Here is a 21485-nt window from a genome sequence, read left to right as displayed (position 1 = left end):
GAAAGGGGACGTGACAGTGATCTGGGAGGTGGGGGGAGAGCTAAGACTTCATTCTCCACTGGCATCTGGCTCAGTTTGGAAGGACAGGGTGGAGCTATGCACAGCCCAGAGCTTTTACCTGTCTTGCGGGCACCTTGGGGAGCATCCAGCCCATGGGGACAGGGTGGAGGACCACTGTCCTAGATTCAAATGGCAAGAGGGGTTTTCACAGTTAAACAAAGGAATTTGGTTAAGCAACTGAAGAAATTCAGCACTCTATTGTGTACTCACCGTATTCCTGAGCCTAGAGCACAAAGAGGACAAGGCAGTGTGCTCGGGAGGGGATTATAGTGTATGCTGGAAGAAAAGCAGGTCAATTTATTCTTTTCGAGCCCAAGAGTAGAGGTGTGAGGGCATCACATAGGAAAGAGGGGTCCAGAAAGGTGGAGGTGTCCTGAATCCCACAGGGCTTCCCCACTTCCTACCTAGCTCTGTGACCTTACGCAGGTGGGCTAACCTGTCTGTGCCTCCATTTCCTCATTTCCAGAATAGGGAATAAGAACTTCCCTCCTGCCACGCTGTCAAAGGGGAAGTAGCACTTCACTACCTGCCCCACAGGAGGCTCATTAAGGCGGAGCCGTTCTTCCATGGTTCACAGTGAGAAAGAGCCACAGCTCCTGTAGAGGTCAGGGTGACTTCCAGGCAACAGTGGCTTTTGAGCTGGTTCTCAAAAGACTATACAAATCTGCCAAGCACACAGTGGACAGAAGGCATAAATAACAGGGGCACCGATGCCATAGACTGAAAGGTATGGGTTATCAGGGAACTGAGAGATATTCAAGGAAGTGTTCAAGGGGACGGGAAAGGATTGGAGATGTGAGGCCCAGATGCTGAGAATGGGAAGTGAGGCCCAGCCACCCTGGGAACATTCTGTTTGCCAGCCAAAGGATCTGACCTTTGTCCTGGAAATGACAGCAGCACCTCTGATGAGCTGAAACACAGGGGTCACAGGATCAGATCCTACAAGATCAGGGAGGTCAGCACATTGCTGCTGGGATAGTCTAGAAAACCGGGAGAAGGGAGTTCTCTCTGGAGGGAGAGGGGAAGTGAGCGCTTTCTTACTTTCTGTGTGATGGCTTGTAAATAACCAGGCTGGTAGCAAACACCGCAGAGCTTTCTGTTCCATTTTCTCTGAAAGCTGCTTGCAATGAATTAAGCTGATGTGCTCCAAATTTCCTCATTAGGTTAAGTGCCCCATCCTACATCTCTCTCCATCTAGCCCACTGACAGGTCTCAATGAATGTTAAACAATAATCATTACAGCTAAATGTTCAGGGTTGCTGATGCAAGCACAGGATATTAGCTTCCAGGAACTCTAAGGGTAGCACTGTTAGCCCCTCTTATTTCTACTAAACCCAGGGCAGGAAAAGACAAACTCCAATGCCAAAGGGGCTATTCAAGTTCAAACCAGTGGTAGGTGCAGTGGTATGATTTACAGTATCCAACTGCTTTATCGTATTGGACTTTCATATCAAATATGGGGGATTGATGTTGAAATCTGCTAGATAAACAGCTTAAACCACTTAAGTGAACCCTCAGAACTATAGTCCTGAAGGCTCAGCAGTTCTAAAAACAACATTTTAAAGTGGGTTAAAAATGTCCACAAAAATAAAATCTGTAAGGCAGGAAAATCTTTTTGTTTGGGGAAGGGCAACATAATTTCTAAGAAAACTGCACTGTGTGTAAAGCAGTAAGTATACTAACAAACTGGACTGTGATATTTCAAGAGACAAGCACATTGCCACGATGATACCTTGCTGTTTAGGAGATCTGGGTTCGAGTGCTGAGTATGTCATTAATTGGTTGTAAGACTCTGAGCAGGGGTGCCTGGGTGGCTCAGTTGGTTAAGCAACTGCCTTCGGCTCAGGTCATGATCCCAGGGGCCTGGGATTGAGTCCCACATCAGGCTCCCTGCTCCTTGGAGATTCTGCTTCTCCCTCTGACTTTCTCTCCTCTCATGCTCTCTCTCACTGTCTGTCTCTCAAATAAATAAATAAAATCTTAAAAAAAAAAAAAAGACTCTGAGCAAACAGTTTTAACTATTTTAGGCCATGTGAGTTATAACTGAAAAGGGCCTCATGAGATATAATGGCTCCAGCCTCTGGATAAGAAACTCACTCAGAGAGATGATATGTCTTGCTTTATCAATCAGGGCTCATCCAGGAAAAAAGAGACCTCTGGTTTGTCTTTCAAAAAGAGGGAATTTCATACAGTTGGTTATGTCTGTGATAGAAAAGCTAAGAAGCCAAATGAAGAGAAAATAGGAGGATAATCCAGAGATTAGCTGTTTATATATATATGTATATATGTATCTATCTATATATATATACACACATATATACACACATATATATATATGTATGTGTGTGTGTGTGTGTGTGTATATATATATATATATATATATAATTTATATATATAATTTATTTATTTATTTTTAAATGCAACCACCCCTAGGCTGGTGAGATGAGAGGAAGAGATGGTAGAAGCTAGTGGGGGCCAGAGGCACAGTGAGCAGCTGTGTGGGGGGAGCGGGAAGACGAGGTGGACCTGCTGTTGGGGAGCAGAGGAAGCAGAGGGACACTGTGTATAACTACACTGCTTTCCCTCATTCTCCTACTCTTCCGCTACTGCTGTGCCTCCCGGTACTTGGCCCAAAGTACTTGGAAGCAGCTGCAAGGGAGCCTAGGAAGCATCGTTCCCTGAGAGACAGAATAGAGCTGAAGAAAAAAGACTGGATGTGAGAGCAATGAGGCAGCTGACTAGCACATTTACTTAAACTTCATCATGTTTAAAACAAGGTCATTTCTAGCTTGTATCTAAAGCACAGTGCTTAGTAAAGGGCCTGGCACTTTGTTTTTAAAACAACAACAACATATACTTTTGTGTGTGTATAATACTATCTTCAAATCCCTGTTCTAAGTACTTTACATACACCACCTCTTTTCATCTTAACAGCAACTCAAGTCCTATATTAAGGTATTTCCTCCCAGTTTTTTTCAGGTGAAAAAAAAAAAACCCAGGGAGATTAAGTAACAGTAAGTGACACAGCCAGACTTTAAAGCCAGATGTTTTAACCACGGCAGTATTCTGCCTCTTGACAAATTAGAATGACAGAGACTCTAACCATTATAAAGACCATATAATCTTCTATCTAAACATGAGAAGAAAATTAAAGTCAGTTGCACAATCATTTTAGCAAACCCATTATCTTTAAAAACTCATTTACAGGCTGAAGATTCTTGGGAGATTTATCTTATCAAACTCAGTTGCCTACAATGGCTCCTAGTTATTATCAGTGCTTAAAAACATTGGTTGAAAAAAGAAATGCTTTGATGTGCCACAGCTAATTATTTAAGATTCCCTTGGAGAATTTTGCTGCTTCTTTTCTGCTATTCTGCCACCCCAGGACTATTCAAGTTACTTCAATGTTGTTGAAGCTGCTGTTACTTTAGTTTCTGTTCCAGACAGCTGAGCCCAGTCATAACTGACAGAGAAAAGATAGACCAAGGCTATCTGGGGAACAGAGAAAGAACAGGATTTTCACAAATTTCAAAAGCTTTTCAAAAGAGAAGGTATTAACCAGGACAGGACCAAATCCAGGGCTATGCCACTAACCACATACTTTCACACTTTGTGGAGGAAGTAAAATGGTGGGTGGAGTTTTCCTCGGATACCAGGCAAAAGCCTTCCTGTGCTCATCCATATTTATCCTGTGGTTCAATACATAACAGACACGTATGAAGGCAGCCATACTCCACCTCACGTGTTTCAGACACCATGCACCAGAAATGAGGGAAGAGAGGCAGACTCACGCTGCATATTAAACAGGAAGGAATATTTTATATTTCCAAACACATGTTCCTTCTCCTCTTCTTACAATACTCATAGCTCTCCTGGTCTTTCCTTCCTCTGTGTTTGACAGAAACAGGGGTTCAAGATACATCATTTTTCCTCCCTCTCAACCCTATCGTAAGAAAAACAACAGAAACACGTGGATAAAGAACAACTGACATTCCACGGAGAGATACTAGGACTGCGCCGAACTGGGGACAGTGACGTCCAACTGGGATCGAAGGGGACTGTGGGTATGCACATCCAGCCCGTCATGACCCTGTGAGATTTGGGTTCAGGGTTGCCCAACTTGTTAATTTCTCAAGAGAAGCTAGAATTTTCCATTTTTGTGTGAAACTTCACCATTTTTGAATATTAGCAATTAACTCACTTGAAAACAAAAGACACTGTGGTAATGAATTGATTTGGGAAGCTGTTTTGTAGCCTTCGCTTTGGAACAATGGTTTCCTTTCTCAGGTGTGCCTCAGAATCCCCTGTGGACCATTTACAAAATAAAAATAAATGTTTTAGTGTGATATATTTATTTTAAAAAGGGGGGGGATTATATATATATATACACACACACACACACATATATATAGTTTGTATGTGTATAAAAACAAATTCTTTAGTATGATACATTTATTTAAAAGGGGGATATATACTTATGTATAAATGTTTTGTGTGTGTGTGTGTGTGTATGTGTGTGTGTGTATCACGTATATAAGACATCTCTGGAAGAATAAACAAAAAACAGCATCAGTAGTTTTGGATGTGGGGTGCCCTGCAGCTGGGGGAAGAGACAGGAGGGAGAAATGCAATGTGAGCCTTTGGAATGTGTGGAGACATGAACCATTAACATGTGAATGTGTTTCCTTTCTATGTGGATACACAGAAGGCACTGCCACTTCCCCTCCTCCGTCACCAAGATTTTGCTTCAGTAGGTCTGGAGCAGGGACCCAACACCTGATTTAAAACCAAGCTGGCACACAAACAGATCAACACCTCGTAACTGATCTCTGCCACTTACCCCTAGTTAAGAATCTTGCTACTGGAAATACTAATATTCCCGCTCAAATCTGCCACAGGTATTTGCTGGGAAGATGAGAAGGCACTCATCTTGCTCTCAGGGTGGAAAAGCAGAATGCTTCCATAGCCTGGAGATCTTGATCCAGTGAATTCAAGGACAGAAGTTGGCCCTAACCATCCATTTTGTTCTGGCCCTTCCCTCAAGGCTAGTACTGTTGGTCCAGTTCCTCACCCAGAACTATACACAGAGACCCTGCCCGGAATGAGGGAAAAGGAAGCAAGGACGATACCTGATGAAGGATTGTGTAGGTGAGGAAGTTGGGGCAGCCCCAAGACCTCCTGGTGACCAGCCTTGCTGGTGAGCAATCTGTCTAGCAGCTTATCAGAAGAAGACACAGTCCAGGCTTTACAGAACACCTGGTTGGAATCACCTCTCCAGGGGTGATCTAGCAACGTCTGGCAGCCAGTTCTGTTGTGCAGTAAGTCCTGCTCGCTTCGGCTTTTCTGAGATCTCTGGGCCATCTGATGAGTACCAGAGTTCAGGCCGGCTTGGGAAGTGGCCCCCTGGGAAGCTGTGAGGAAGTTATTGCCCAGGGTGATGGGTGGGAGACTCTGCGTTCTGATTGGTGGAAGCCCCTTATGGGCCAGAGGCTTCTTTTCTGGCAAGAGATATTTTGAATTCTCCAAGGTCCGCTTCTTAAAGTCAATCATAGCCACCTGACCACCGGGCTCTTCTTGGCAGTTGGTCTCCGTGATGCTGTCAAAGGTAGTGATGATGTCATCGACTTCCGAGGTGTGCTCCCCCCTGTGTCGATCCCTGCTGTGATCCTTATGATAGGCCCTCTGCTCTTCTTTTTTGTTTTTGCAGAAGATTTGGTTGAGCATGCTGAATCGTCCCTCCTTCTTCTGGGGTCTACTGTTCTGGGAAGGAAGGGGTCGAGCAGGCTCTGTTCTATGGGGATATAAAATAACAAGGATGCCATGAGAGGACAGGAAATGGAGACAATCCCCAAGCAAAAAAACAAAACAACCTCCTTCTGTTCCATCTTCTTGAGAAGGCCGTCTCAAGTCAAAGGTGATGCGGAGGAACTTGCAACACCGTTTGTCTCTTCCCCTTCCTTGCCATGGTCACTTCTCAGCCCAGTTATTTCCTAGATTCCTCTTAGTTCCTTGGGAGCTGTCCTTTCAAAATTTACCTCCAGAGAATCTATTTTCACCAAGGGATAACCTAAGCTGAAAATAGCTTAAAACACTACTGTTCTCACTTCTCAAGGGCAGTCAATAGGAGTGTAAGTTTTAAGTCACAGAGATGAAGGCCAGGCCTGAGTTGAGGCTTCAACTAGTGGAAGTGGGGTGTGTTCATAGGGGTGGGGGAAGTTGGTTTGGGGTTTTCTCTGCAAGGGATCCCAAAAGATCTGGGCAGCGCTCGGACATTATCTACTTTAGGAAGCCGGCCTGTTTTATGCTATTTGGATGTTCTTCACTTCCCTTTCAGTTTTTACTAAATTTCCTATTGAAAAAATACTTAAAAAAAAAAAAGTCTACTAAAGGAAAGCAAGGGAAGAAGATTTTGTCTGGGCTCCAGCTGCTCTAGAGGAAGTATGTAAGCCAGAGATCGGGCGTGGCAGCAGAAGCAATGTGAGCAATGCCCAATGGGCAGGCAAATTCTAAAGAAAAAAAAGTTGTCCAGCTGGCTCCTTTTCTGTGGAGAGTTTCCCTGAGGCACCATTCTGTTTTTGTTCCTTGGAAAATTCTGTTACTCTCTTTTGAGGCCACAACTGACTTAGTGCTTTCTGTGGTACAAGTTAATGATGAAACCTGACCCATGTGAGTGTCCTAAAAGCCAGATTGCAACATTACTTTTCGGAGTGAGATATTGTAATCTGTGATTTGGAGAACATTGCCCCTTGACTGCATATAATTCATGTTTATCTTTATAGGTCACGCAGTGTATAATTGGATCTTTACTTCTATGATGTATTTCTATCTTCCTTCTTTCACATTCCACTAGGCTTTTTGAACTACTGAACACAACTTCTGGACCCCTGATATTACCAGACAGAGCCCCAGGGGATTTCTAAAGTTCTTTCAAGTTGACCTGTAAAGAATATGGCCCTGTGAATTAATCCTACTTTATTATCTTCTACAGTCTTTCCTCCTTCTGTCACAGATTGTGATTCAGGACGGGGGGGGGGGGGGGGGTTGTCTCAGAGTGTAGCCCATTGACCCTGAGGGCGGGGGTCCCTATAATCTTCAGGAGTTCCATGAGGTTAAAACCATATTCATAATAATATCAAGATGCCTTTTTCATTGTGCTGCTTTTTGCACCAAGGGTACAACAGAGATAGGGGGTCAAAGTATTGGGCTCCTTGGTACAAATCAAGACAGTAGCATCAATGGACTTAGGTTAAAAAAAATCGTCATTTAATTTATTAATGTCCAGCAAAAGTGATTAATTTTATTAAATATTAACCTTTAGGTATACATTTTTTGACTAAACAGGAAGTACTCGTAAGCAATTCCACTATATAATGAAGTATGACCGTTGTCTTGAGGCAAAACACTTGTGTAACTGAGTTGCCAGCTAACCCAGACACCTTTTTTTTTCACGGAACACCATTTTTATGACTCATAGACAAATTATGGTTATTTGGAGTTGGCTATTTACAGAAATTTTCTCAAAAATGAATAAAATAAGCCTGCCATTTGAAGGTAAACAATTGACAGTAATTGCTGCCAATGACAAAAGTCCAGTTTTTAAGGAAAAATTAGAATTGTGAAAAACCTGCAGGCACGCTGTAAGCTTGACAGCTTCCTGATACATAAAAGCTTTACTGATAAGATCAGTGGTCGTTTTAACAAACATGATTTTTAAAAAAATTCTATCACGAAGTGTGTCATTTGGAAGATATTCACAACTAACAGAACCAGTATTTTCCAAAGGACCAGAACAAGATGTTATAAAGTCATGCATGGGAATAAAACCCATTTAAAGTGCGAGATAGAACTAATGGATTTTGATACAACAGAGTATAAAAAGTTCATTGATATGCTGACAGTCCATATTGCAACTAACCTTTAGGAAACTAACACTTGTCAAATTTTGATGTAATATCAAAGGGAAAAGTATCCACAATTATCTCCAAAGGCCACTGAAATATCTTTCTCCAACTACATGTTTATGCAAAGCCAGATTTTTTCCAGACACTTCAAAACAAAGCATTGCAACAGAGGGAAGGCAGGAGCAGATATGGGAATTCAGCTGTATTATATCAGGCATCTGTTAAGATATCAAAGAGATCTGCAAACAAGGTGGAGCTCAGCTATTCTTCTCATTACAACTTGTTTTTGGTTTCAGAGAACAGGTTGTGTTTAACTAAAAACATGGTATTTAGGTCGCCATGCAAATGTAATGGGGTTATTATTGTTTTACAAAAGTAACTAAATAAATATTTTATTAAAAATTTATTTTAATTTCTAATGCCATAAATATCAATAGGTGTAACTCACATCCATAAAAGCTCTCTGGGGTTCCCAATTTTTGGAAGTGCAAAAGGGTCTTGAAATTTTGAAATTTTGAAATTGTTGATTACGGAATAAAGAATATGAAGAGACCATGGCATTAAGGGAAGAAGAAAGGAAGAAGAGAGAAAGGAGAAGCACCACTCCAGGGGGTGCTGGGGCTAATGGATTCGTGCTCATGACTATCACTTTGCTCCACTGAGTTGAGAACATGTCACCCTCTGTTAGACAACAGCAAACACAGTATTAAGGTAGTGCTGGCCTGCTGCATCAGCAAATTCAACAATTGTAAGGGATTTTGTGCACTGCTGGGAGAAAGAAAATGAGGGCCTGCCAGTGCACTTACCTGCTCTCCTGGGAGAGGAGTCTGACGCAGGCCGCGTGGCCGCAGTACAGGGCGTAGGCCAGGGGCGTGCTCTCCTTGGTGTCCCGCAGGTTGCTGTCCATGCCCAGCTCCAGCAGTGACTGGACACAGTCTGCCTTCCCTGCAGCAGCAGCCCAGTGCAGTGGGGTCCTGGGGGACCACAGGGGAGCAATACAAGGGTCAGAGCACAGACATGGCCCAGGTTGCTTAGCCAGCGACAGGTCCTGTTTAAAGTCTGGGCCCCGCCCGAGACACATGTTGCTATGTATGCCGTGGACATGCTAAGCTTTAGATGGGGCTGCAGGATGACAGTGTGCCCGTTGGAGCCTGTCCTCTAGTTCTAAGCATTCCCTGGCCTTCTGCCTTCACTAGCCTTCCTGAGAATGTCCTAGAAGAGGAAGCAGTGGGTCAAAGGCTATGGATCATTTTCAGGCTCTATATACCCAGGGCCAAACAGTCTTCTAAGAACACTGACTCAATTTAGCCACCTACCAGCTGGGTGCCTATTCCTTCCCTAAACTGAGTGTTATTAGCACCTTTAAAGAAATTCTGCTGGGGTACCGGGGTGGCTCAGTCGGTTAAGTGTCTGCCTTCAGCTCAGGTCATGATCCCAGGGTCCTGGGATTGAGCCCCACGTCGGGCTCCCTGCTCATCGGGAAGCCTGCTTCTCCCTTTCCCTCTGCTTTTCTACCTGCTTGTGCTCACTCTTGTTCTCTCTCTCTCAAATAAATAAATAATATTAGAAAAGAAAATCTCTGCCAATTTGGTAGGCAAAATGATAATTCAGTGTTGTTTTCTTTTGCATTTCTTTAACAGTGAGGTTGAACTTTTTGAAATACATTTCTGTCATTTGTGACTTGTCACTGAAACGACTCTTAATGACCTTTGGCTCTTTTTCTGTTAGATTGGTAGTTTTTTCTACTATTTATGTGGGCTCTTTATGTATTAAAGGTATCGGTCTTTTGGTAAACATTTTCTCTAATTTCTTACTTGACTTTTAATTTTTTAGTGATTTTCCATACAACTGAAAAAACACATTTAGTTATCTCTTCACTTTTGTTTCTTTCATAACTTTATGCTTAGAAAGCCCTCCATTAGCCAGAAGGTAGGTGTATGTTCACCAGTATCTAAGCCTTTATAAAATTGTAAAACCAGTATTTTCTTAGGAAAAAAAAAGCAAGAGACTGGGAGAAAATACTGTAATTTATAAATTGCCCTGGGAAAGGCTCAGCCCTGAGGCAGAAAAGGAGGGCATGACCAGCTTCTCCTTGGCTTTGTGGTGGGGCCTCAACCTTGGGCAGAAGGGCAGCCAAGTGGTCTCTCAGACATGGAGGCAGCTGAAGGGTTCGACTGAGAAGGGCTCAGTTGGGGCTATCTGTGAAGGTACATGAGCCTTAATATTTGGAGAGTAGTCTTGTCCCCAGTGTGGCCAGTGTCCCGAGGTATGGACTGTATCTCCTATCAATCAAGCATCCTTCACCTCAAGTTATGCTATGGGCAGCACTTTGAGACCACTTAATAGGACCATATTTCTTCTTCAATATAGTGATCAATCACAGTGCTTATGTGAATATGTGGCAGATGTGATTCATTCCACTCTACTTGAGAGAGGTCTCCAGACACTATTTATTATGAAATAGGATGAGGCAGCAGCCAGATTATGCCATCCTGTTTAGAGAATATATTGCCAATAAATTCGGTAGATGAAGGGTTGGACATCAAATTTCGGCAATTTACTAAACCATGACAACCCACTCTGGAGCAGCTTGAAATATTTCTTCACAACAACTGTGAAGGCTGACTGTTTTAATTGTTTGGACTACCAACACAGAAAAAGAGATCCTGAAGAATGGGGGGAAACTGACATTGTTTTTCAGAAAAACAAGGGAAGTATAGAGACAACTCCTAACTGATACACGTAGAGCCTTTGTGGGCAATCTGTAGTATCCAATGGCAAGTGATCCCTGCTGTAATTCCTTTCTTACTCTAAACTTCCTGCAATTTCACAGGAACAGCAGACTGGTTTCAGCCATCACAGTGTGGAGTTGGGAGGGTCAGAGCCCATGATCAGAAGAAAGTCATTCCAGATGGCCGAGGAGGTACTCTCGGAGTGGCGGGAAATGATGACTCTAAGCATGAAGCATTGGTTGAGGAATCGGCAGCTATGGAATGATTTATAGGACATGTAAGCATTCCCTAGAGGATTCCCAGAAACATGGAGGGAGGGGAACCTGATGGAAGATGGTCTTTCCTGACGATAAATGGGTTGGGTATTAAAGTCAATCTGACCCCACGGGTTGATGAAACTTGGGACATTTATGCTACATAAGGTACTTCTGGGTCATGTGTTCTGTGCCATCACTCTTAGGCTAATTTACACCATGTTCTAAATGTCACAGATCTGTAAAACTTTAATATCTAGGAGGACTAGGACCTCCACATTTTCCCTTTTCTTTTTCTTTTTTTCAATCACTGCCTTATTTCTTCCCTTTTCTTCAAACACTTTCCCTCTGCTAAGAAAGACAGGAAATCACAGTTAATGCAAATGCTTAAGGCACTTACACCTATGAAAATTTTGAAAAAATTCTACTATGAATACGAGCTCATAGTTTGTGTGAAGGCAACAGCTGCATGACGCAGAAAACGTGAAACAAAAGGGAGGGCAGGATCTGTCACTGCCGGCTACCTGTGAGCTGAGCTTAGGAGCAGGAATAGATTCTCTTCGAGATTTTACTTGAACTTAAACCTCCTGGCCTTTATCTTTTATACCTTTTTTCTCTGCTTGGCTTTACTTTCTTCCGACGCTTGTGGAACTGGTTTTTCTTTGCTAAGTGTGTGATAATGCAGAATGGCAAATACTCTCTTCAGAGCTGCTTCTAAAACTACTCCGAATTAGGCAAACTTTTCTCCAGCCCTCCTCTCCTTAATGTGTTTTTTTGGCCTCCTGGATCATTCACATTTTCTCTTCATACAACTTTAGTCCTGCTACTACTGTCTTATCTGCTCAGGATCAACATCTGCTCTTAGGAAAAGGTCTACTTTCAGTGCTCTATGCTGTAATTTTACAGTCATCATGTTAACCATGCCCAGCTCCTGAGACTCAAGGCACAACCTAAGATTTTTTCTCCGGTGTTACAAGGATTTCGGGAATCAGGAGTAGGAGGTGTTTCTTGGAATTTATCTAAAGTTAGGATAAATAGGTGGCTAATGTTGCAAGAGGGTTAAAAACACACAAACAAAAAGCAAAACAAAACAAAACAAAAAACCCCATACATAGTGTGTAAGCCTTTTACTTATTTTCCAAGTCTTGTTTGTTGTTATATTACTCTTGCATTTCCATTGAGTCAATGCTTAACTAAAAGGAAGATTAGATAAACAGTGTAATTGAAAAGCTCTTAATAGTTGATTAGGAAGAAAAGCAATGTGGATGGAAAGTTCTGTTTGGAAGAGGAGGGTATAAGTCTTCCTTTAATTGCTAACTACCTCTGAGGTAAGTCTCTTCCCCTTTCCGGATTCAGCTTCCTTTTCTATGTTAATATTATTTTAATGCTTGGGAAAAAAGGCTTGATAAAGTCCTATCTGGTTCTGAATATAAAACCTCTATTATGCTCTTGTCTGGATAGCAAGAACTTTTTGACTTTTTAACATAATCCAGGAATGAAGAAAAAAATAAGACTTACTGTTAAGAATAAAAAAGAACGTATAGCAGGAAACTGACATACAGAAAACTTTCTGAAAACATTTAGCAAAAAGTGGAAAATCTGACAATACTGTACAGTCACAGAATTTCTCTCCATAACAATGATTTTTTCCTGCCCTGACTAAAACAGAGCAGTTTTTATTGTCACCAGCACATGTGTAAACATTACCGGCAGTGAGGATATAGTCATATAGGATAACCCCTTAACCATGTTCTTTAACTTTCAGAGAAGATGACTGGTAGTCCCCGACACATCCTGAGTGGGCGCAAATACCTGTCATCCACATCCAGAGCCTGCAGGTTACACTCAGGCACTCTGGCCAGCTCATTAATGATGTCACTGAAGCCCGCCGCCGCTGCGATGTGCACACACGTCTTCCCACTCTCGTCGTCGTAGTTGACGATGGACGGCCCTTGGTGGTGGCTCAGGATAATGGAACACAGGATTCTGTTTCCACTCTGGGGAGGAGAGGTCAAAAGGAGCTCATGAGGTCCAGCCTGGGGCTCTTCCCTGCCTATGCATGTTCAGATAAAATACAAAGGGGAAAACAAATGCAAAAGGAAAAGGAAAAAGAAAAAGGGAAGTAAACACATTTTATCAAACCCTCCAACACCTTCCCACTTGTCTCTTGTTACTGCCAGGATTTCTGTTTCCCAGAGGAGCTAAATTGTTGTCTATGATTCGCCAGCTAAAAAGGAATTCAGTTATACACAAGACTAGTTGACTAACGTTGGCGCTGACCCATGCAGGGGCGACCGACACAGCAACTTGCTGCTCAGATCTCTGTGCTTTCTTTCCCCAACTGTGGCAGAGGTGACCGCTGAGAAGTTGGTACAGTGAATTCTCATGTTAACAAAATGACCATGACAGCTACTCACTGGTGGCATAATGATGACCAAGAGGATCCAGTAATGGTCAAATGGCTACAAATGGCATGAAATTTAATCTCCAAAAATCCTTGGTGAAAGGAAATGGATCATAATTAAGTAGCTAATCAATAAAGAAATCGACAAATATGAGAAAGAACTTCAGGCAACCATATAAACTGGGTTTCTCTGTGTAGATCTATAATAAACTTTTTATCTTATCTTCGAAGGGAGGCTATTGTACACTCTTTTTAGTAACCTGTCCCAGCCTTAAAAGCCACCAGTTCATTCTTGAGGTGTCCTGTATCTCTCCAGCTTGCACAAATAGGTGAGTAAAATCTGTACATATTACTGCTATTGAATACCTTCTATCGAATTAAAAAATAAAAAAATTGCATGAGCATTTGCAATGTAAGATGACAATAAATCTTCAGGGGCAAGTGAAAGAAATTCTCATATCACTCAATAAAAAGTCTTATCTTTTAGATTTCTCCTGGTATCTCTGGAAAGATCATAAAACAATCCAAATAATTAATTGTTATGCCTGAGTTTTCACGTCTGAGAGACCACCAAGGAGCCAAGCACCGATGCAATCACATGAGGGTTTATCTGACAAGCTTAAGCTTGGGCCCAAGTATACCCGATGCAGCGGAGTAGGGACTTGGACCCTGAGGCTAGTTAAGGTAGGGGTTTTTATGGGTCATTACAAGAGGCTTGGGGCGGGGGGTGGGGGGGGGTGGGGGGGGTGGTGTGTGTGTGTGTAATTTCAGACTTTTCTGCAGTAAGCTGATTAGCTGTTGCAGGGGTGTTGCAGGGTGGGGTACTTTCTTGGAACTAAAGCAGGGTGGGAGTCCCTGGAACTAAAGTGAAGTAGGGGAAAGTTCAGCCCTTGGTCACAGGGGCCTGAGATGGCTGCCAGAGCTAAGATGGCTGTACTTGTGCTAATGCTAAACTCGAGGTGGGATGGCCTTAATTTTCTCGGCCTCCACATTCGTTAGCATTTTAATTTTCTCAGTGAATCCACAGAGAGACCCTGGAACTCCACGCAGTGGGACTTCTGGGTGGAATGGAGGTCCCTCTGAGGCATGCAAAGCCAAGTTAAGGAAATGGGAGAGGCAAGTTGTTATTCTGGAAGCACAGCTTTGGACCACATGTTAGGGTCAGAGACCCGGGCAAGAGAGAGTTGGATTTTTAAGAAGCAGCAATTCTGATAGGCTTCAAATGCTGTTCAGCAGCTACTTCCTGATACACTTTTCCATGTAAAATTTCCTGTTGATCTTCTTTCCGCTTTGTTACCCTGTTCATGTGATCCCAAGTTTGCATTCTAGAACTTGAGTCAGTTTCCACAATTCCATGGAACAGCACTCATTCATTTCACCTTTCCTCTTCCTTTCCCTCCCTTGTTTCTGTTTGCACTCTGGGCTCTCTGTCTCTCCGGATTTCCCATGACTCAGCTTGCTGCTGGCTTCACAATGAGCCATTACACTGTGGACCCTGGGGTGTGTTTCCAGTGCATAAGGGGACAGCAGCTGACAGTCCCGAAACCTTTAGCAGGACCGAGGGCCAGGAGCCTCACAGCTCTCAGAGTGCTGAGTGTGTGTTAACTGCAACAGCCAGGGCCAGATATATCATGTATGGAGTCCCCTAATCACATGGCAGGGAACAAGCTTATTCCTTTCTTTTTGGTGTCTTTTTCCTCCCAAATACCCCTTGTCCTGAATTTTCCAGGGAACCTCTTCGTCTTTACATCTAGCTCTCACTTACGCAACAGGGGCACTCTATCTCGTTTTCTCTGATAAGAAAATAACTCCCAGGTAAAGACAGGAAAGCTGTCTTTACCGAGTGAACATTGTGTGCCTGGCACTGCTCTCCAACCATTTTCACGTACCAGTTCATTTCATCCAGACAACAACCCTGTGGGGTAGATCCTCCTTTGTTTCCCATTTTGTAGAGCAGAATATGGTGGCACACGAGGGTTAAGTAACTTGCCCAGGGTGACAGCCAAGAAGTGACACAGCACGATAGACAGCGTGTCTGCAGAGCCCTTGCACCTCATGGCTACACCATTCTGTCTCTGATAAAAGGAACCCTGTCTATTTATTTGATCCTTCATGTTCATACTGGAGAAACGAAAGTAAAAAAGTAAAGAACTCCTGTTTAGGCTGCAACAGCAGTAGCAAGGATGTGTGCCCGGCCAAATGAAACATGAGGTCTTTAAAAGCTTCTGCTCTGAGGGTTGCCATGGAGCACCCTCAGAGGAATCTGAGGGGCCTGAGAGAGCACTAGGCTGTGAGCTGGGGCCTTGGCTTGCTGGTTTCCTGGTAACCACATTTCTTTCTTGGCGAGCTGGCTGTGTCAGGCAAAGGTAGGCTCCAGGCCCGGGAGGCCAGCAAGGGTCACAGAGACCAAGAAGCACCAGGACAGAAGGAATGGGATGGTGCCTGGAAGAGCCCTCAGGAAGAATGGAGAGTGGGTTTCCACTTGGGAGAAATGTCATTAAACGGGGGGAGCAGTCATACTGTACAGATCATATTCTTTTTTTTTTTTTTTTTAATTTATTTATTTGTTAGAGAGAGCGAGCGAGCACAGGCAGACAGAGTGGTAGGCAGAGGCAGAGGGAGAAGCAGGCTCCCCGCGGAGCAAGGAGCCCGATGTGGGACTGGATCCCAGGACCCTGGGACCATGACCTGAGCCAAAGGCAGCCGCTTAACCAACTGAGCCACCCAGGCGTCCCTGTACAGATCATATTCTTACGGAGCTCTGGAATTCTGCACTGGATGACCAGATGAGCATTGTGGATTTGTTTCCTTGTTTTCTGTTGTATTTGTTCTGTTTCTGTTCGTGGATAATTCATGAAGTTGCCCTCATGTGCTCTGAGAACTGCTGGGAACTACTGAATGTTAGTCATTGTCACGTTACTCGTCAAAAGGGAGGGTTCATAAGAAGCCTTGTGTGATATAATGATTTATAAGAAATATATATGGTCACTCAGATTCCTGAAAATGCTTCAGAGCCATAAAGGTGAAATGGGTGTCCTGTTATTAAAAGGTGACTTTTGGACCCCACTCAAGGGTGGGGCTGGCTGCCAGGAGGACCAACCGAGTGATTAGAGGGTTGGAGCTGTCAGTACCCTCACGGAAAGCTTCTAGGGAGGGGAGAGAACTAGAGGTTGACTCAGCCCATGGCCCATGACTTAATCATGACAGTGTAGTGAAGCCTCCATAAAAATCCAAGAGGGCAATCTTTAGGCCTTTCTCGGAGAGCTTCCATGCTTGGGGAACTGGAAGGTTTCCATCTGCTACCAAGCCAGACCCCAAATCCATGAGGACAGAAGCTCCTTTCTTTGGGACCTCACCTTATGTATCCCTTTAACTGTCTGTTGATTCCTATGCTTTATCATATCCTTTCATAAAATGGTTAAGTGTTAGTGTGTCCCTAAGTACTGTGAGCTGCTCCAGCAAATTAATTGAATCTAAGAGGAGGTCACTGGAACGTCCAGCCTGTAGCTGGTCAGTCAGAAGCACAGGTAACAGCCTGGAGCTTGAGACTGGCATCTGAAGTGGGGAGTGAGGTGCAGCCTTGTAGGACTGAACCCTTCACCTGTGGAACCTGGTGCCATCTCCAGAGAGACAGTGTCAGAACTGACTCACATTCTCAAATACCCTTAAAAACCTTGCCATCCACACACAAAAGTTGAACTAATGTATAATAACTTTGCTGCGGGAAGACTGCTAAAAAACAAGATTCCAATGTTCTGACTGTAGATGCTTTTTATTCTAGGAGACCTTCCAAAGGGTCTTAGTGGGCGACTTAGGACTACTTGGTTATTTGCTAACACATGCCTGGGGAATTAGTGCTGTCGTGGCTTCTTCTCAGATGAAACTCCAACCTCCTCCCTTCTTTTGGAAGCAGTGGCCCGTTTGCATCACTTGTCTCATGATGGTGACCAGATAAATGGGAGGCTAGGATTTTAGGTCATAAGCCAGAGCCAGATGCATCAGGCTGGGAATGTAGCTGTGAGGGAACATCTACCAGTCTACACTAGGTGAATATTTGAAAGTTGAGAGCCTGGAGCTAACCAGATATAAAAAGCACCTAATAGCCTGAAGTCTGAACCATCTTCATGGTTAGCCCCTTTGGATACAAGCTTTACTGTTTGGCCTGACTCCAGAGGCCACTGTACCCCAAAGCTTGGGGCTGACTGCCCTGGAAAGCTAGGGGAAAGACAAAAAGGGGGGGAATGGGGCATGAGGCATGCTGACCCTCAGCTGCTGAGCCACATCATTTCATAGGTTCTCTAACATGGTAGAAAAAAAAAATCTCCTTTCTTGCTCTGTTAGTGTATAGAAAGGGGCTGAATTCTGCTTCTGGGTGTCTGACAAGATGAAGATCTCCAGGAGGGCCCTATCTTGTCCTTGCTAAATGTCTGACTGGGATTCTGCTGAAATGAAGCCTAGCAGAGAGTCACCCTCAATAAATATTTACTGAACAATAAATAAATAAGTGAGAAAGAAATTGATGAACTTTGAGCAAAGCCAAAGAGAATACCCATCCTTTTTAGCCTCTCTCTCTTTTCTTCCTTATCTTCCTCCTTTTACTCTTTTCATTCTTTTTTTATATGCATTCACTCTTAGGTGAGTCCCTGTTATCTTCTTCTCCTGCACTCTTTTTCTCTCTATAACCAGGTGCTGGGGAGCTGACCCACGTGGCCACTTAAACTTAGGTTGCCCCTTAAGCCTGCAATTTCCCTAGGTGGGTCAGCCTTTCCTGCCAGGTATGGGTTTAGAAAACTTGACTTTCTTTTTGTTTACTTTAGGCTTAGTGGCTTTGTAGTCTTCCTCTTATCAAGCGCTGCGAGATACGGCCTGGGTGCCTGCGTGAATGCTGGGTGTCCTTGCTCCAAGGACAACCTCTGGTACATTAGTTTCTTTACCCGTGCATTGGATGGTGGGACTAAATGAGTTAACATAGTCACTTCTAGCTCTAAGATTCTTTCCCTGTACTAACTGGACCCTCTGGTATGTGACATTTATCCGCCGTCACTCTGAATATATTCAGGGTAAAAGTATATTTCTAAGATTTTGACACAGTCCAAAAGGTTGACCACAGATCTTCACCACAGGAAGGAGGAGGATTCCATACTGGACCAAACCAGGCTCAAACACTCGAGGCTTAAAGGTTATATTAAAGAGCTTGAAGGGTGAGAGAGAGAGAGAGAGAGAGAGAGAGAGAGTGTGTGTGTGTGTGTGTGTGTGTGTGTGTGTTTAATTTCCTTAACCACATAACCACATACTGAATGAACAAACATGAAATAGTTGTTTTATATTAGTGCAGCTCTTTTCTTTCTACTTTCCTTTAAAAATGCATGAAAAGAAAGTACTTCTAAGGAAGACTCCAAAGAAACACATCTTCTAATAAGCCGAAGAGGGAGCTACTGGTGAGATTTGAGGAGCACTAGATACCTGCCCCCTCACTGACCTGCCATCATATCTATTCTAGAATTCCTACCATTAGAAAAACCTCCTAGTATTAGGGCATTACTCTCCTGCAAGTCTCAGTTGAGCTAACAAATGGTGTTCTACAAAGAGAACTCAGTAAGCCATTAATCTCGCTGATTTGAGATGGGTAAATTTATTGGATTGAATTCAGTGAACACTTCTTAAAGGAACTAAGATTCACAAAGATCCGTTCTGGGTCTGGAGAGACATCTACATGAATAAGACATATTGTCCTTAAGCATACAGTCTATAAGGGAAGAATCAGCCATTCCACTGCTTGCAACACCAGTCCTAGACATAAGAAAGTACTAGATGGGCAACTCAGAGGGAACAATTCTTAAAGGGAGTTCAACAAAGAAGGTGGCATTCCTTTGGGTCTTCAGGAATAAGAAAGAATAAGCAGAGATTCTTCAGGCAGAAGGAATGATGTGGGGAGTGCAAGAAGGGTTTCAACAAAAAGGAAGAGGGTGATTAAGGTGGAGACAGACGGAATCTCTGTGATGTACTGGAGGGACCATTAGTATTTTGGTGTGATTGGAGTAAAGCCTATATGGGCTGAAGAGGAGAGGTCAAGGAGTGGGTGGGGACTAGGGCGTGGTTGTTTATAACAGTAGGCACTAGGCCAGGGATTTTGTTCTGTACCAAAAAATGGAACTCACAGAAGGTTTTTGAGCCAAGGACCAACAGTGACCATAACTGTTCTGTTAGGATTAACAGTTGTGTTCATCCTTTGGGATTTGTAAAAAGAGCCCTTGGTGGCAATGTAAGAATAGAAGGGACAAAGAAAGGGCTGAAAGTAGTAATATAGATAGTGAAACTGTTCAGATGAGAGATGGTAGAAGCCTGATCTAAGAAAGTGAAAAATTGTCTCCATTTGCTCTTCTGGGTTTACTCTCCCATTTTTTTTCCATTCTCCTCTTCCATTTAGCCTTCCTTGCCCTATGGCTTCTGGTTGGGTTTGGCCAATGAGTGACACTGACCAGAGATGGGAGTATGAGGATAGAAATTGGGGTGTTTATCATTCAGTTCTCTCTCTGCTGGACCACGGTTTGGTCATTCCATCAAAGGTTATACCTACTGTCCTGGGCCCTCTCCTACAGCTCTAGCTTTTGTTGTGTCTTAGTAACCACTCCCTCCCATGCCCTTTTAGAGCCAGATGCCCTAATCACAATCTGCTGTGGTATGTGATAGCCTCTTTAGGAATCTCTGCCCAATTTATCCCATCCCGACTGGGCTATGTTTCCTGCTGTGACCCTGACCTGTACAGTGGGGAGAGAAAGGAGATGACAGAGATGTGAGAGCTGAGGAGGTAGAATTGAGGGGTCTTGACAACCAACTAGACACAAAGGCTGATAAGGAAGGAGTGTGGATGATGCAAAGCTCTTTGGCTTGGGCTACTAGGAGGACAAGAATGTGATGGGAAGGGAAGACCACGGGTTAAGTTTGGACATGTCCAGTTTGAAGGGTCTGGGAAATGATGTGTGGTTGCCAAGGAGAGCTAGAAATGTGAGTCTAGAGTTTCAGAGAGAGGTCAGATTTGAGAAGCTTTTGAGTAGAATGATAGTTGATGGGATGGGCTTTCTGAGGAAGAGAGGAAGAAAAAGACTGAGGACTGAACTTCTGCAGGGTCTCCTGGGCAGACAGGGGAGGTGAAGGAGGGCAACGGGCCCACAGGAGGGCATCACCAGCTACCAAGGCACTTGAGAGATGGGGCAGAAGCCTAACCCAAACCACTTCATGGGCCTAATGTTTCCAATCTTTTTTGCCCTGGTTATCTGGGTGAAATACAGAGGCTCTATTATTTGAAAGTGGCATGGCTTTAAACATGGGCTCATGTGGTCCAAAAGAAAGGCAGGAAGTTTGGGGAAAGGAATAAATGACAATGGGAAATAGACTCATTCATGTGGAAAAACTGAAAAAGGAGCACAATGCTGGTCCTGTGCTATAAATGAACCAGAAGGCAAGTGTAATCATGGTTTCAGCTGACATTTGGAATTACCCTTAGTCTTCTTGGCAGATTAAAGGGCAGGACACACCACTTCTGAATTTCACTGCTAACCACAAGGACAGAGAGGGAGCATGGTTCTCCTACAAGTGTGATTCTGCACCTTTTAGGGATAGTCACTGATCCACACTGAGGGAGGAACTGAAGAAAGTTGTGGATGACTTCTTCAGAAGAGTTTGCCAACATATTTACATCTTCACACATAACATGTTTCATACAGTTGTAGGGGTTTTAGAAGGGACCTGTCTAGTTAATCCTTTTTACCCCCAAAGGCAGATACACAGTGGGTGCTCAAGAAATATATATTGGGCAATTGAGTAAACAAATGGATGGTGCAGTATGTTTATACCAAATCATGATCAAGATGCAAATATCTTAGGTATGACTAGATAAGATTTTAGTACCCATTAATATGAATTCATTTATCATAGCAGTTTTCAACCCTCGGTGCACATTTCAGTCTCCTGGGGTGAAGGGAAGCTTTAAAAAGTATGGATGCCTGGGCTCTATCCCAGAACAACTAGCTGAAAATCTAGGGTGTGAGGCTTGTGTATCAGTATTGCTTAAAAGCCCTTTAGATGATTTTAAAGGGCAGAGAGGACTGAAATCAATGCAGCACATTAAAAGCCC

General features: G+C 43.5%; 1 protein-coding gene across 1 annotated transcript in view; it reads right to left on the bottom strand.

Moving 5' to 3' along the window:
- The window catches only part of ANKRD55 (ankyrin repeat domain 55), a 96324-nt gene that overhangs the window by 10498 nt on the left and 64341 nt on the right, over positions 1 to 21485 (bottom strand). Inside the window, exons 7-9 of the mRNA XM_080804929.1 lie at positions 12760 to 12944; positions 8768 to 8935; positions 5190 to 5851 (exon numbers count right to left, since the gene is read on the bottom strand). Coding sequence (XP_080661055.1) covers positions 5190 to 5851; positions 8768 to 8935; positions 12760 to 12944 — 1015 coding nt within the window. The remainder of the gene's footprint in view (positions 1 to 5189; positions 5852 to 8767; positions 8936 to 12759; positions 12945 to 21485) is intronic.

This window comes from Martes martes (genome assembly GCF_963455335.1).
Source record: "Martes martes genome assembly, chromosome: 5".
Classification (NCBI taxonomy): Eukaryota; Metazoa; Chordata; class Mammalia; order Carnivora; family Mustelidae; genus Martes; species Martes martes.
The sequence above is the reverse complement of the archived record's forward strand: the minus strand, read 5'-3'. Positions and strand labels throughout refer to the sequence as shown.